The sequence below is a fragment of the Pavona decussata genome, unplaced genomic scaffold, assembly GCF_977016875.1.
Source record: "Pavona decussata unplaced genomic scaffold, jaPavDecu1.1 SCAFFOLD_233, whole genome shotgun sequence".
In the NCBI taxonomy this organism is placed as follows: domain Eukaryota; kingdom Metazoa; phylum Cnidaria; class Anthozoa; order Scleractinia; family Agariciidae; genus Pavona; species Pavona decussata.
In genome coordinates, this window is record NW_028145638.1 from 5,159,527 (window position 1) to 5,176,338 (window position 16,812).

The 16,812-nt window shown below is 39.9% G+C and overlaps 1 protein-coding gene across 1 annotated transcript; it reads right to left on the reverse strand.

The window, feature by feature from the left end:
* Window positions 1-744: 744 nt before the first annotated feature.
* On the reverse strand, window positions 745-2,761 carry LOC146458556 (uncharacterized). The gene has a single exon (XM_085090574.1). The coding sequence runs from the start codon at window positions 2,643-2,645 to the stop codon at window positions 1,419-1,421; it is 1,227 nt and encodes a 408-aa protein (XP_084946700.1). The 5' UTR covers window positions 2,646-2,761; the 3' UTR covers window positions 745-1,418.
* Window positions 2,762-16,812: the final 14,051 nt, after the last annotated feature.

The following is a 16,812-nucleotide window of genomic DNA, read 5'->3' on the forward strand; positions in this document are numbered from 1 at the left end:
TGTCAAAATCGCTGACCGAGTTCGTCACTTTCTTCCGGTTCACTGCCCTTCTTTGGAAAAAGCCCCAAGCTCAAAGCGATTAAATTGTAGTGTTGACTTGCAGTCCCTCGAATAGAAATTACATTTCAGCTCGAATTGTTCTCTAGCACTCAAACCTGTGGACTTGTTATCGATCCCCTTGGCGTTGTGATCATTTGTAAATAAAACGGCCCGCTTCTTCTTTGTAGAAGTAAAACGAGACAAGGGCGGGAGACCGGATATCGCTTCAAGTCTCCCGTTGCACTATTTCACCTTTTACATCCGCTCCGAGATATTTTCTTTCAGTGAAGATTATGTTAAAAAGAAAACCTCGAACTCGACTTTTTAAAAGCAAATTATTAGGGTATTGTGTGTTATTTAAACTCTTATTATCTGTGTTCGCTATTCAGTGTTGTGTTAATGCAAATTTGAGCACGTACAAAAAGCGACTTTGTGTCCCCTTGGAGTTCTATGCAAGGCGTCTGTTTTTTCGGTGGTGTCGTTTCGGGGGTATATTTAGTTTGTTTCTGGGTTAAAAGTTGAGATGTAATTGCACTGAAGTCCCATTAAGTATTTGTTTGGCTGTACGAGCTGGTTCATCTGTTGTATAAATGCTTAAACACACATTTCCCTTGTAGGTCTATTGTTGGTTGGATTCAATCAAGTGTGACCACGGAATTGCAAGCAAGCGAAGCTCTGGGTCAGGACAGCAAGTACACATGCATATTTTCTTGTGAAAAAAGTTTTATTTCGCCACGTAACGAACTGTCACAAACGCAAATCCATTCCAAAGCTAAACAGAAGCAAACAATCTTCTACCTAAAAGGCTAAAAAAACGTTTACAAAAGCTATCATCTCTATCCATTTAATATTTACATGAAGATCGATAGATGATAAATCAGTTTCTTTTGGCAAGCGCAAAGCACACGAGGAATGATAAATTAAAGAACTCACTTACAGCTCTGCGGCAATCTTAGTGTACTACGAGATCGGGTTTCTATACCGCTTGTCAACTGAACCGCTAAAACACAACATTTGCCAAGAAATTTTTTTCTGGACGTCAACATTGTAAACCTTACAAAGTTAAACAATTCTGCTCGAGAAATAAAATGCTATCACATTAAGCGAATAAGTGTCAATCTTTTCGTGATCTTGACATTAATAATCCGTGTGAAATTTAACTCGAGTGACAAAACAAGTTAACTTTCGTGAATTTTTTTTGACAAGCAACAGTGCTATTAGCATGTCGAACCTTAAAAGCTTCTGAAAAATCAGAAACAAAACAAAGTTCTTAATTCTCCTAGCTAGCTACGTTTTCAAATGCTGCCCAAAGCAACGAGTAAAATGTACGCTCCATAGGAGCTAATTTCGCCATAATGTTCGAGATCCTTGCGAATCGCTCACTTCCACACCAGCGTGTGTAGCCTTGAAGGGGAACTCTGTTGATTCTGTGTTCCAGTGGCTGGTGAAGAGGCCGGAATCGCAATGGAGTGGACATTGGAGATGGTGAAGGGACGAGGACTGCTTCCATTGACCTCAGCTGGGTCGTTGAACGAAAAAGGATACGCTCCATTCTCTGGCTGGCTTCTCTGGTGCATGGCTGAAGGGGCGACCTGGTTCGGTGGATAGGAGGACGGCAGCTTTTGCAACTGTTCCATAAATTCGGTGTAGCTGGACGTTACGGGGTTACTGTTCGACACGAACTTGGAAGCGCCGTGAGTTTGTGTGAAGCCGTGCGAAGTATACGTGACAGAAGGCGGTGAGGGCATCTGCAAGGGCTGAGTGTACGAGTGCAAGTATTGATCAAACTCAGTAGTGTCCACCATCAGATCAGTAGTCAAGTCGCCCATCTCGACGTGGAAATCGATCGCACTGCTACTGCTGCTAGCGCTGCTAGTAGGAACGCTGCTAGCCTCTGTTTTCTTGAGCGGATAGCTGGGCGCAGAACGAGCATGGATTTCAGGATCCGGCATGCTCGCCTCGGAGGACTTCGATACACCTTCAACCTTGACCGTAGCTGTAGGGGTTGTTGGAGGCGAAGTTGCTGGACTGCTGGACTCAGGGCTGCTAGCTTCTTCGCTTATGCTGCTTTCCGGGCTCGCACAGCTGCCATCTTGACACCCAGATTTTGTCACCATTTGTGGATCGCCTTTGAGTACTTTCAAGAGATCGTCAGCTGAGATTGTCGCCTCTGGTTGGTCGGGTCCCCCGTTACCCTTTTGCTTTTTTCGCCGCGGTTGATATTTGTAATCTGGGTGCTCTCTCTTGTGCTTCAGTCTTAGCCGCTCGGCCTCCTCGATGAAGGGTTTCTTCTCGGCATCCTTGAGCATTTTCCAGAGTTTCCCTAAGGTTTTGCTCAACTCGGCGTTGTGAAGATGCGGGTACTGATCCGCCAGCTTCCTTCTGGCAGCTTGCGCCCAAACCATAAATGCGTTCATCGGTCTTTTCACGTGAGGTTTATGCTTGTGTCCGCCGTTAACTCTCACAGGTAGTGGAATTAAAGACCAATCGTACCCATCTAAGACGTGATTTACAGCAGTGGCAATCGCGCTGCTTAAATCCATGTTCTTCGCTTGAGATAGGTCTGATTCACTCTTCGCGATTTCGGCGTTCGTTTGCTCTGTCATGTTTGCTATATAACTTCAAGCAGTTCTTTACCAAACTCTGTCAAATCGAGATTCAAAATTCCTTGAGCCCAAAAAAATCGAACTTCGTGCCAATTCGTATATTGGCGTATGGTTATTCAAAACACAGATATAATAATATCCTGGCCAATCGAGCGCGACGGCATATTATATTACCTCGCGCTGTGATTGGTCGCATCAAAAACCACAACCAATCACATTCGCTGATGTCAAGTACCTACCCCGCGTATGTAGGTGTGTTGAAAACCACTTACCAAATCCCCGTTATTGGTCAAAAGTCACGTGCGCTGTAGGCGTGCGAAAGTGTTACTTTTAGACGCGGTTACTGTGTTATTTTGGTAACGCGCGTTACGCCTCTAGAAAAATTGTGCGCCGAAAATTGTTAATTTCCTTTCCTCCTGCTAGGATGTAAACACGGGTCTCGCGCGCGTAGCTTCAACAAATCCGTGAGAGTTTTGTAGTGTGTTGTGTGCGTGTTTACTATGATTATCTTGTTGACAGACCAGGCGTGTGTTGAGCTCTTGCTGGCACGACACATCACGTTGGAGTCTGTGATCGATTTCCCGAGCGCGCGGTCCCTTACAGTATCGAGTTCGGCTGATTTTTACAGTTGCAATATGGAATGTCTGGTCTGCGGACCTTACACATATGAAAAACATTCAGGGCAACGCTTTCGCGTAGGAGCGCGGACCCGAAGAGGATTTACGTGCGGGAAATTAACATAAAGGAGTAGAAAAAAGGACAGGAAAAAAACAGGAAAGGGCGAATGAGGTGGAACAAACATCATAAAGCGTTTGGAAGAGAAATATTTGAGCTTCCATTTGCGTGATGTAAAGAGTTAAAAACTAGGTATCTCGGTGAAGTGAACTTTACTGTTCCCCACTTGTTTTTATGCAGTTCTAGTGTCAGCTGCAACCCTCAGGAAGCAATACAATTTGGATTTTTAAAAGCCGGCAGCGCCGTCGCAACCTGAGACCTATCGAAAACTGAGCATTACCATGCTTTGCTTTCAACGCTATCAACATTTGCATGTGTACTTTTTACGAAACATAGCCTGGTCACGAAATAACCACAAGCATGGAGCGAGAAGTTAATCGAAGGATAAGCATGCGAAGTATTAAATTGAAACTCTAGTTAGTCCAGTGCGTTTTAGTTGACGCCGAGGATTTTCGTTTGCATTTTGTTTCTGCGGACATTCGAGAATCTACCGCGCTGAGAGGGTACATCGCGGTGCTTTGCGAGGTCAGACTATGGCTAGACTAAACAATTTTATTCGATAGCAGTAAGAGGGTATCGCGCTTTATCGGTATCTCGGACACACAGCGGTACACTCATCCACAGATAGTCACGGGGCTCGTGGAGTTACAATGATAAGAGATAAAGATGTACTGGGAAAATCACGAGAAAGAGATTGTGCAAGATATCCAAGAGCGCGCGAAATATTGCCGTAATACCTCTCGCTAGCGCTGTGTTTTCTCCAAACAAGCGGCGAAGGCATTTGCTACCGCTAATGACACAACTTCCGAAACCCTATACATGATATGAAGACTGGGATGTTATATATAGTAGTGTCAGGTCCGGGCGGGCAGCATTTGCGGTCTGAAGCGAATATCTCCGCGCAGCTTGAATCCTAAACACCTTTCAAAGGATATTGCTAAAGCAATTAAAGCCAAAAATACTAAATAGATACCCATTTCAATAAACTGCGTGCGCGTGTGTGTTCATGCCGCGATTCGGCGCTAAAGTGATTCTTTTTTTGTTCAGGTTTAAAAAGAATATCCAACACTTTCACCGCGGTCGAGGTTAAGCCGCTAGCCGGAGACTTGAGTTTGTTTTAAAAGCGTTCCTCGTGAGCTTGTTATCAGTCTTATGACCGCATTTTCGTAATTTTCACGATCGCTTATCAGAGAAAGTGTAGCAAGGTGACAGATCAATGCCATATGTGCCAAGTACAAAAGTACTAAAAAGCAGAAGTCGACTCACGCCAAAAAAAAATGTTCCAAACACAATCCAGTAAGACACGTAAAGCTCAATATTTTTGTACGCAAACTATTTTCAAACAAGGAAACTGTAGGTCGCAAACGGTAATTTGTGTTTACTAACTTTTGCCTCGAAACGTGCTTTCAATTTTTGACGCACTTCCGGTGTGGTGCAAGTGAGGAACGGGGTGGACTTCCGGTGAATTGTTTGGGAGGATTAGTTCTACCACAGTTGGACGAAAAGCTTTGATATTTCCTAAGAAAAACTGCAAACAACTCTGGGATAAAGTATTTACTTTGGCATTATAATGATATTCTGGTGTGAGTAGGCGTTCAAAAATTTGAAAAAAAAAAGGAAAGGCTTGAAAAAAAATACAACAAAACCACGTACGCATGTAAACAAATGTTCACGATCACGTGCAAAATTTTGGTGTATAAAAAGTACGCGTTGGTTTTTCAAGTGAATTACGCGAAATAACCTTGCGCTATCAGGGGAACAACTGCCAAAAATAGAAAAAAGAAAAATTTGATTGCGAAATCTTGAGAAAATGACATTAAACTAAGGAAATATTGCTCAGCTGATCAGAAGTTTTAAATACATTAGGATGATCACTCTTAAGGACACGGCTTGAAAGCGAGTCCAAAGGTTAATACATCCATGCCTCCGCAGGATCATGATTTAAAACGAAAATTCAGTGCAAAATACCGAGAAACACATTGCACCACATTAAGGAAAATACTGCTCAGTCGTTCAGCAGTTTTAATGAGACTGATCCAACTTAAGAATTTTAACAACAGAGGTTCCCGGTGACCATTCTAAAACTAGAAAACTTGTCAAACGGCTTGAAGCAAAATTGCAGCTTCTTTCAGGTTATTTTTCTCCGTTTTGAAGACTGCTTTCAATCTTGCATTCGATCGGTGCACTGAAACAGGAAGAAAAGACGAAGACACGAAATAATCTCATCGTTTCAACCATTTGACTGATTTGTCGTGCCTCTTCCAATGGGGCAAGCTGGCACGAGCTGAACTTAACCCCAGTGGTCAAATAACTGTCTGGATTACTTGAACCACACACAGATAAAACTGAGAAAATATGTTTCGGCTCAACTGGGAAATAAAACCTCATTCCTTGGTCAGAGTATTCCAACAATTCCATCAGATGAGGCAGAACCGACAGAATCTAGGTGTGAAGGAGACGGGCCAAAGAAACTCATCACACACATGCTGGGTGCTAATTTATCGTCTGGTGCGCGTTTCCTTCTGGAAAGTTCGCGTTTCACACCCCCTCTCCCCGGGGAGGGAGGGGGTTGCTATCTTATGTAAGCTAAAAGCCTAAAGGGGATGATTTTTGAGACGTTTTGGTCTGAAAATGAGTGTAGATTTTAACTATTTGGAGTTGAGTTTGACAATGGGAAAGGCCAGGTCTGAAAACGGGTATTGTATGGGCTACGCACGAGAACGGGTAGTATATGTGGATTTGAGAGGTTGGGTCTAAAAATTTGGACAGGAAATAGAGGTCAGAGTTTGTTGGACCGGACGACACACCCCCGCGAAAAAAAGGTGAGGTGTGCCTACCTCGGGTGTTTTTCAATTGGCCAAATTGCAACCCAAATAAACGTCCTCACAAAAATAGAAACCGAAAGATAAGAAAGCCACATATGTCTAGAGGACTTTATTCTTTGATTAGGATAACGCAGCGAACTTAACTAAAGCGAAATTCCTGCTGTTCTTGGGAGTTCAAAGAGGTAAAGAGGAAATAAATATAAACGTATAATTATCTCTTGAAAATTATTTACATTTGTTGAGTGTTATAGGATAAACGATTTCTGCCTAATATTTGTAAAGAAAACAACAAACAAATAAATGTAATCAGTTCTCGGTTTATCTGCGAAAACTAACAGATATAAAATGTCATAAAATCGGTCCAAAATTCTGGTCCACAAAACTGGTTTTTTGCACGTGAACAACTTATGTAGTCTGCTATCGGCATTTGGAAAATCTTCAAAATTACGAATTCGTGAACACTGTCTACTGAGGCAAGCTTTGCACTGAAAAGCTTGCAAGAAAATGGGTCTGTATGGGTTGATGTGTCTTCACTTGACGTGACAAGCTATCATAATATCCGGCATTAATTCACTCGTGTTTACCTTCCATGCAGTTTACTGTTTCTTTCCACAAATCGTCTTTAATTAAGACATCAAGACAACAAATAGCCAGGATCTTGCCTCAGTGGACATCGATGGACACGCAAACACAATTACTGGTTTTAAATACAAGAACAACCAATTTTATTCTGTAAGGTCTGGATTCAATGTGGACAATTTAAGTTCTACAGGATTTTTTCCTGCCTGTAATTTGAAATTCTTCCCAGATTTGCAAAAATACCTACAGTGCAAGACTGTTCAAAGTCCGCAATTTGGAACAACTGATCCACAGACGAAATTAGATAGTGATTTCACGACCCCGTAAATCGAAGCACTTTGACCTATTGACTTGAGCTATTACTGGATGATAAAGTATAGTGAAGGAAATCAAAACGAAGAAAAAACGCTTTCAAATTGGTCCAAAGTGCACGAAAAACGTGAGGTACTTTTTGTCACTTTAATTAACTTAAAATGAGCTTTCCTGATGTATGCAATCCTTCAATGTTTTAAGTGGTAATAGCTTAATTCTCCAATTATTGAAATAAAAGAATTAAATCAGACGATAAAATGTTACTTCGAGCATGAGCTGCAACATGTAAAATGGCTACACTAAAACACGTTGAATTTTCAAAGACGATAGAACTGAGAATGAGCCACACCACAGCTGCAGCAAAGCAAAGCAGTGTTCAATAGCTTTTGCCAAAAAAATTTCGACACACTGAAATCATACGTTTTAAGTCGCCTTGCCTTGGCGGCCCTATGCCCCACTGGGGGCTCTTAAAAGGACTAAGAGAAAGAGAGAGAGAGAGCTGTACACGACTTTAAAGTTCATTCTTGCAGTAAAATAATTATTACTTCACCGCATCACCGATCTATTTAATCATTTGTTTTGTTATACTTTACAATTGAAGCAAATGTCAAATGGCGAGAAAACCTACTGAAAAGAAACCATGAGGCTTATTGAGACTTAGGTTCCCTTACAAATTGCAAGACTGAATGTACTTATATAAATACAAATCAAGAGCACGAAAAAAGAGAAAACTTTAGATAATAACTACAGCTGCAACTCATCTGCCCACTCATGGGCAAAAGGCCACCCTTAATTTACAACCAAATAGTACTCTTTCCAAAGTAAAGGGTCCAGGGACGTGATCCTTGGTAAAATAATTAATACCACAGTTACTTCACATCACTCATCTTCACACTCATGGGCACAAGAGCACTTGTAATTTACATTAAATGGTTCTATTTCCTTGATCCCGCAAAGACAGTTTCATTTTACGTGGTTTGCATTCTGTCATGACTTCGAAAAGCTTGCTATAAAGCATTTTTTTTTTTTGTGAATTTTTTCTTTTTGTGAGTTGACGATTTTTGGAAGTTGGGTGGGATCACATTTCGCGATTAAGAACCATACTTTCCGTTTCGATTTAATATTTTAGCGATTCCAGTTAAGTGATCTCATTATAACCAGCTTAGTCTTTCAAAAACAACAACTGGGCTTTCACGAAGAAAAAAGCTAACTGTAACAGGCCCAAACAGCACAAAAACGTAAATCTTAAGAGGAGCAAGCTATTTGGAATTTTCTTATTAATCACCAAATCTGGAAATGGAAACAGTCACATGGAATTGCCTGCAGTCGAAACGATTTAGTTTCGGGTAAATACATTTTTGTGGGATTCCTGTTTGTGAGCTTCCCCGCCAAAAATCTTTAAAACGTAAAAACCGCCGACAAAAAATTTATGCCATACGATATGGGAAAAACGTTAACAAAACATCGCATGATGGGAAAGAAGGAAGAGCTCTGACTGTGTTTTACTAAATATGTGATGGAGATTCTTGCTATGGTATAAATCCTGTTTTATGACCGATTTCTCGATTTGCAAAATGATCAATATCATCACAGGAACAAAATTTCAGGTAGCAATGCGCAAGTTTAAATAAGTGTTAGTCTCGTAACATTGTCTATAGCCCTTTAGAGAGAATTTGTTTTGAAATGCAACATTTTCCTGCATTTAATAGATAAAGACAACCTGGCTAGAAGCCGTAGGGAAAGGCTTAAAAAGTGAAGCGTAAAGTTTTATCATATTAGACTGAAAGCTTATGAGGAAACCACAATTGTTTGTTTTCACACACAGCCAACGGTAAATTTGTTAGGAAAGAATGCATTTTAACATTCTTATTTTCTGCGGACCAAAATCAGCGAGCTTTTACATTTAGAAACACTTTATCCACTTATTCCTCAAACAGGCCGCAAAAAAGGTATTTTAACCCAAGTGGGTGTATCCCTTTTACTAAGCTAAACAAACAATATTTTTTGCGGATGACTGAACGAAACTTTAACCGCAACAAAAACCGACACTAAATTTATCGTTTGCGCAAGTATCATTGTTTTGCAGGCTCTTGAAGACAACATTTCGCAGTCTTTTGAGGGTAATATTGTACACAATGAACTGATAAAATTAACATGTAAATTGCTCAAACATTTTCTAAAATAATCCCACGTTTCCTGTAATTATGGGCCGAACAATAGCTTTGGTTCCGATGCTTTAAAGCCTCGTCTTCCGGAACAGTCGTCACACCCTTATGTTGTTAAAGAGGTAAGCAAATTACGATGATTTGTTGTGGTCCATGAACAACCTTATTACATGCGTGGCACGTTTTGTGGTTTAGAGACCAAATTGATGGCAAATACGTTCTCTTCGCTCCAACCAACCGAAGGTTAGGTCAATATAAATTTGAAAACGTGCCATCCTTTCTCACGCAAAATTCCCAAAAAGTTTTTCCATGAGTTGAAAATAATTAAAGTCTCAAACACTTTTACCTGAAAGTATGAAGGCCCGTTAAACGGGTGATTTATTATGTAACTTTTCTCGCACAGTCACTGCAACTATTCACGCAGAAGAAAGTACGTGTAAGCCAGTTGCGATTCCAGCCCGGTTTCAACGTGATATATATCGTTGTACGTTTTATGAGAAACCTTGGAAGTTTGCTTCAAGTTCAAATATGTCCGAAAACCCTACCATATCGCACTGAAATCACCTCTAGTTACAGAGGCGATTCAGCTTAAAACTGCAACTCAGACCGCGACAAGAGTTGCATCATAAAACGTGCGACAAAGACTGCACAAAAATCGTACGTTTTCAGTATGTCCTCCCACGCAGACGTTTTTTGGCTCGGTAAAGAGGTCTTCAGCACGTACAAACGCCTTCACTCACTTTCCAGTCCATGGTCACACATTAGGATCCACAATTTTAACTCCACTCAATAAACACATGCATCTTTCATTTGAAAGACATTAATTTGGGGTTCAAAAGTTGGGAAAACCTTAATCAACAAAATAAACATCACCGGTTGTATTTCGACTAGAATGGGAGAAAGCGAAAAACCTCTTTTAGCGTTTCGAGAACACGGCGTAAAAATGCAGTGAGTTGGAGCATGTCATAGTTATGCAAAATAAAAATGCTCGGTTCTGTTTAGTTTAGTTAAAGGCATCATTATAGAAAAGTCGGACGGAAATACAAATCAGTATCATCAATAGTAGTAAAGCCGCATACAACTGTGAAATAAGGGTTTATCCAGTAAACATTTTTCTATTCTGAAGTAATTACACACGAAGGAAGCCTGGTCTTAATAAGGTTACTTAAAAATATCACTTGCCAGCGCTAAACCAATATAAATGCTAATTGGTTACTCAATTGGTTTCGAAACCGGCAATACAGAGTAGTTTATTAAAATTTTAAAAGAGTAACCGACCATTAAAACTTGACAAGACTTCCGCCTGCTTTACAGCAATAAAGATCTAAAAACGAGGACAACTTAAACAGTTTTGGATGAAATAAAATTCCTTCTTAATATTACACTGGTGAACGGCAAACGTTTAAAAAATTGCCAAGGTCTATAGTCCGTTTTACAGAAACAGCTCCGTGTAAAATGTTACCGGAGCGATTTAATTTGGAAGAAATAACTTTCGTTTCTTCACACCGGACGGGTGAAGCCAGAAAAGTTAGTTACGTTGACCAGTTTAGTCTGTGTTAAAGTTGCGTGCACCAAAGTCAGATTAAACTCACGGAATTTGGAATTGAGACCGGCTCTCGGTTATGTAGCAGTTCCGGGAGCAGTAACATTTTTTTTTACTGCGTCACTTTAACTAAATATCGAGAGCTCTATCTATTCCGCGTCAGAACTGCCGTGCCGGGTGTACCTATCAGTTCCTATAAATGATTAGCGTGAAACTGGTTCTGGTTTAACTATAGACACTGGCATAGATTGATCAGCCTGCTTTGCCAATCCGCCATATTGCTTGCGTTAGCACCTGCACTTACAAACACGCGATGCCTACACTAGTGACCGGCCTTTCGGCCATCAGTTTAGGCCAACGAGAACCAGTAGTCCGAAGTCAGGTGGTTCTGACAAATGGAAAGCCCTCTTAGATTACGATTTTCAGAATACCTCTTTTGAATTTCAAAACCGATCGAGTCAAAGAAAGATCTGCTGAAAGTTCTCATGTCTTAATCGGATGTTAGTTAGATACTTTCCTTTCAAAGGGCGATATCTGTTGTTACAATCTTTGCAATCCTATTAATGTAATTTAACGGTATTTACCAAAAGGAATTTAAAACACACAATACGGTAGACAAAAGAACAGATTGACAGTTACCAGCTACGGATTTTGTTTGATCGTGTGATAGCTACCAGCCATGGGACCACACAAGTTCGAGTTTGACAGAGAGAGATGCCTCTTTATTAATCAAACACTTTAGTCATTACCAAAACGCTTGACTTCTCGTTTATAGGTGAGGTTCTGTTAATATGCTCAAGCACGGGGAGGAGAGCAGTCAAGTTGTCAGAATGCCGGAAAAACTGATACAGTTGAGAGCGGCGTCTGAATTGTTCAAACCGCAGCATTAACCTTCTAAACTCGTGACGAAGTATACTATTAACATATTGCAAAGACATTTATTCCAGACTGTTCTTTGAACTTGTGGTGTTGATCCCTTGGCAAGGAAACCCTAACTTGCAGCACAATTTTTACCCAGGTGTACAAATTGGCAACCAGCAAAAAAATGCCTGGAGCTGCAGGTCGCCCCTCTGTCGATTCCATACCGAGTTGAATCGTTAAATTAATTTGCTGTCAGTCTGCAATTTTATGCTATGTCGTGCCATTAATTAACGGCAAATACTTGGACAAACCGCAATAGTGTATCGCTAAATCTCCAAGTAAAAGTATCCCGTTTTTTCACGATAACATGGCGACCTTTATACCTAATGTTACCCTTTTCAATTCAGCCCAACGGGTGGCATCTTTTAAAAAACACCACAACTGAATGCAACATAAAAAGTTAAATTAGTGCGGTCAAGTAACAAAAGAGTATTACTTGAATTCATTTGAACAATCATATGTTAAAGTTTGAAAGCAAAAAATTCCGATATTTAAACGTAATTTAAAGGGCAATGCACTGTACTGCTTTCGTAGATTTTTTTACACCTTCCGTCTTTATATAAGCTTTATTATCCAATTTCATTGTTAGTTATTGTTATCCTTGCTGCACTTTATGATTGTAAGGTAGGTATAAAGACCCCGCTTGGGATCCTAATAATTATTATCTTCAACAACACAGGAAGTGCTTGCGCAATCTCCTGTGCCACAGTCGTGCCATAGGCTCATGATAAAATTCCAGATGGAATTGTAATTTGTTTTTTGAAATCGCAGTACCCGAAGAAGAACCTATTGGAGCAAGGACGAGAACAAACAACAAAGACAACCCACAACTGACGCCGAGTCCGGGTATCAAACCTGGGCCACATTGGTGGGAGGAGAGTGCTCTCACCACTGCGCCATCCCTGCTCCCCCAAACCATATTGTATTTTATTGTAAAGCCTGAAATCTCCCTGATGCAATTCAGCGCTTTGGCAAAGTGGTTGATCGACGGAAGGCTGGTGTGACCATTTAATTGAAAGCCATCAGCCGCTTCGTTCCTGTAGTGTTGATAGTGTTTTCGTGTTCTTTCTCCCCCTCCCGCCCCAACCCCACCTCTCTATTTTTTTACAATTTTCTTTGCAATATTAAATTTCAGATGTTCTTATTTTTGAACTTGGCACTTATTGAAGCATAACCTTTTTCTCATCTAAGATAACAATTTGACGGCTGAAATGTGCCAAGATTTGCATCGCCGGTCATCCAACCGTGGGAATCTGTAGCTGATCCTCCTATAGAGGCAGATGACAAATGCATGGCGACGCTTTTTGTGAGAACTTGTTTTCAATGCGGACATTGCGAAACACTGACTTATTCTTCAACTTTGTTTCTGACTGTGAATAGCCACATTCTCGCTGTTCAGGACAGATGCACTGAGCTCCCAGGACAGAGCTTTGCTTTGGAATTCCTCAGCCTTTGAAATTGATCTGACCGCAAGGTTAACTAGAAAAACAAAAAAATCTAAAAAATGTTTTTTTCCAATTAGCAGTTTCCGAGCGGGATGATAGAGCGATAATTTACTTGTCAGACAAGTCGCATAAGTTTCTTAAATCGTTTAAGTAAATGACACATAACCAACAATCAATCCTCAGCTGTAGACACAACACGAATTCTCTGGCTTGTCCGGTCTCTGCCACACCCAAGAAGAGCTGAAATCAAAATTCAAGATAAATTCCAAATTTCTTTCTCTTTGAAAAACGCACACAAAAAAGCAGCACCATATGGGAAGAACCACTGACAAGCTTTCATTTGAATGGTCACACTTGCGGTTTTCGTCCACGGAATAAACGTGAGATCCACATCACACGAAGTGGGTGGCTACGCTGTTCGATTTGACAGGTTTTCGTGTGCAATATTGACATAACTCCTGACATAACTCTTTTCAAGTGATACAAGAAAAAGTATCTCATGATTAGCTAGGAGAAGTTTGGAAATAAACACTGCAAAAAATCGTGTCCGTTTTCTTGTGCCCGCTTATAAGACAAGCTGCCCTAGTTTCAGCTGTTTTACGGTTTGCATACGTGACAAGGCATTTGTACAATGCTTCGAAGGATAATCCTATTTAATTCAAAAACCAACAGTTCAGCCTAGTTTTAACACGAGATTTACGGCAAGTTAATTCGGGCGTTGGTCAGATCTGTGGTTAAGATGTTAGGTCACCACAAGCCATCGCACGGAGCCAGATCCGTTATTTTTGGCGTGATCCTTGCTTAGTCTCTAAACATCGACTTAAAAGCTTCAAAGTGCACAGACTGTTTATCCCAACCGAGTGAAGAAATACAGAACGGACAAGATTTTTGCAAGTTTTTCATTTGAAACACCAGGAGAATCTAACCGCACCACAGTGTATTTTTGTAAAGGACTCTTCAAAACTTACATGTGACGGCCACGCCTCGGTAATCAAAGTTAAACCACCTTGAGCTGTTTTAATAAGAAATTTAGAGGATTTCTGAGGATTTTAAATTTAGAAACAAACTTTCAAAATGCATCTTTGTGGTCCAATCGAGACAATCCGTCTTCCCAATGTATTTTCGTGTTTAAACATGTAATAAAATTTTTTGTGTGTAATTTTATTTAAAAAAAAAAAAAAAAAGCATTCATTCAATAATTTTGCGGGGTAACCTTTGGTCAGAATTCTTGGCAACTGCCTCTTTTTGTCTTATTAAATATGCTTTCCCAAAGGGAAATAAAATATATATATATATTTCTATTTATTCACACCGGAAACCGGCAGACCATTCCGAGCAAACAGGATCATGTTTATAACGTGACCTCGATTAAAACATCAATCAATGAAGTCACGCAAACAGCTATGTCACGCGAACTTTTAGAAGCCGCAAAAAGTCACGAAAAGTAAACAAGTTTAGAGTGCTTCATGGTGATCCTAAAACTACTATCAGAAGACTATCCTTTGAAGCGTAAAAAAATATATTGAAATAACGTTTAGGAGAACACTCACAGCAATAGAAGCGTGCACAAATGACGTCAACTTTATACAGATGTGTGAATTCTGGGACGAAGCTTTCGGGATGTGAAACAGACATGCAAAAATGCCTTAATGAACTTTTCTAGATTGTTCTGTCAACGGGTCACGCAAACTATATGTTCGCATTTGCATTGTTATGTAAGGCAGATTACAGAGCAGACTCATTCCTACCAGACGATTTAATTTCATGGCTAAATCAGAACACTGTCCAAGAACGTCTAATTTTGAGGCTGAGGCTTCTTCTTCTACTTCTTCTTCTTCTTCTTCTTCTTCTTCTTCTTCTTCTTCTTCTTCTTCTTCTTCTTCTTCTTCTTCTTCTTCTTCTTCTTCTTCTTCTTCTTCTTCTTCTTCTTCTTCTTCTTCTCCTTCTTCTTCTTCTTGTTTTTGGCAATTCAGTTTGAACCTGAAAAAGTTCTTAAGTTGTTCTTAAGTTGCCCGTAATAGTATTTCAATAAATCTGTGCCGTAACGTGGAGTCAAGTTGTTTGTGACATGCTCTGTCGCGCGGCTTACATGTTCTCTAGTGCTGGGTACAGGATTTCCCGGCGGCCAACTCTCGGTAAATTTGGCTTTACGAAAACTAATCGACCGCAGAAGTTCGCAACGTGAAATTAAGTTACCAGATTTTGCGGCGAAAATGCAGAAAACCATCATGTGTTTCGAGTACAGGAAAAGTTTAAAATGTGTCCTCTTATCATTTGGGTTAATTGGAGTGTATAGATTGAAGTTTTACATGTACTTACTTTATCCGTAAAACATTTGCCTGGATAATGTTCTTAGTATGTTCTTTTATTTTAGTTAATCTCAGCCTACACGTTCTTATAAAAAAAAAAGGTTCTTATTAAAAAAAGAGTACACACAAGATAAATTCTAATTTTATCACTAGAGTGCCCAACAACGCGTTGGTAAAATATTTATATAAACCTGTTTATTTCCCACGGTCGCAGTTTAACCCCGTTTTAACATAGATTTGCAACAAATTAACCCGGGCTTTGGTGAGATTTGTGGTTAATAATATCTTGGCACGCAATCGAACATGTCAGTTATTTTTGGCGTAAATTACTTGTTTGGTCTCCAAACGTCGACTGCAAAGAAGCCAAGCTGTATACCCCTTGAAGTGAAGAAATACAAAAGGGCTAAACTTTTTTTTGGCGATTTTCCATTTTAATAACCAGGAGAATCTAACCAGACTCTTCAATAACTTTCATATGATGGCCACACTGACTACTTCTGTGTTTAATTGGCAGTATATGATACTCTTTTTTTTTTTTTTTTCAATAAAACCTTTTTTATAAGAACGTTGTGGCTGAGATGAACTAAAATTTAAGAACATACTAAGAACATTACCTGGACTTAGACTCAGTTAAGAACATTTTTATTTTGACCAAATGTTTTTAAAATGAACAGTATAAATACGAGTATTTAACTCAGGGCTCAATTTCTTAATGAACAACATCTCAAAGATCAGGCAGTCAAACTTAAATACGGATAAAATGATACATTTAGCAAGCCCATAGCAGGGGGAGGGACAAGGGGGGGGGGGGCCTTGATCCCCCCAGAATTTTTGGAAGTTACGAAACAGTTTGCCAAAAAATAAATAATTAAACCAAATTAATGTGCAGCAATCAGTCTTAAACGCAGACGCTGCAAATGCCTTTTCACAGCCCTTTAAAAATGTGTTTACTGCCTCTCAGTTTCCTTCGCTAACAGTTTGTTTTTATACAGCTATTTCAATAGGACATTTTCACTATGGCGTCATTTTACTACAACTACCAGAATCCTTCTGGTTTTTGTTTTCTCATGCTAATTAGAGCTATTGTTCTTTGCTCCCCACTGGGATTACAAAAATTGAATTTGAAAAGGAAAACGAAATGAATTCTGGTAGTTGTAGTCAATTGACGTCATCATGGAAATGGTCTATTAACGTTGTCGGATTAAAATCAAGCTAAAAGACAAGACCGCAATGTTTTGTGGGATTATTTTTTATGAATAATTTCATCAAAATCATCCCTGCACGTGCAGGTCATTGCACTGCTAATTACAACCTATTGTTTTCTCCAGGCATG

Excerpts from the sequence above, each read along its gene's own strand:
- LOC146458556 (XM_085090574.1), bottom strand. The coding sequence starts at position 2,645 with ATGACAGAGCAAACGAACGCCGAAATCGCGAAGAGTGAATCAGACCTA.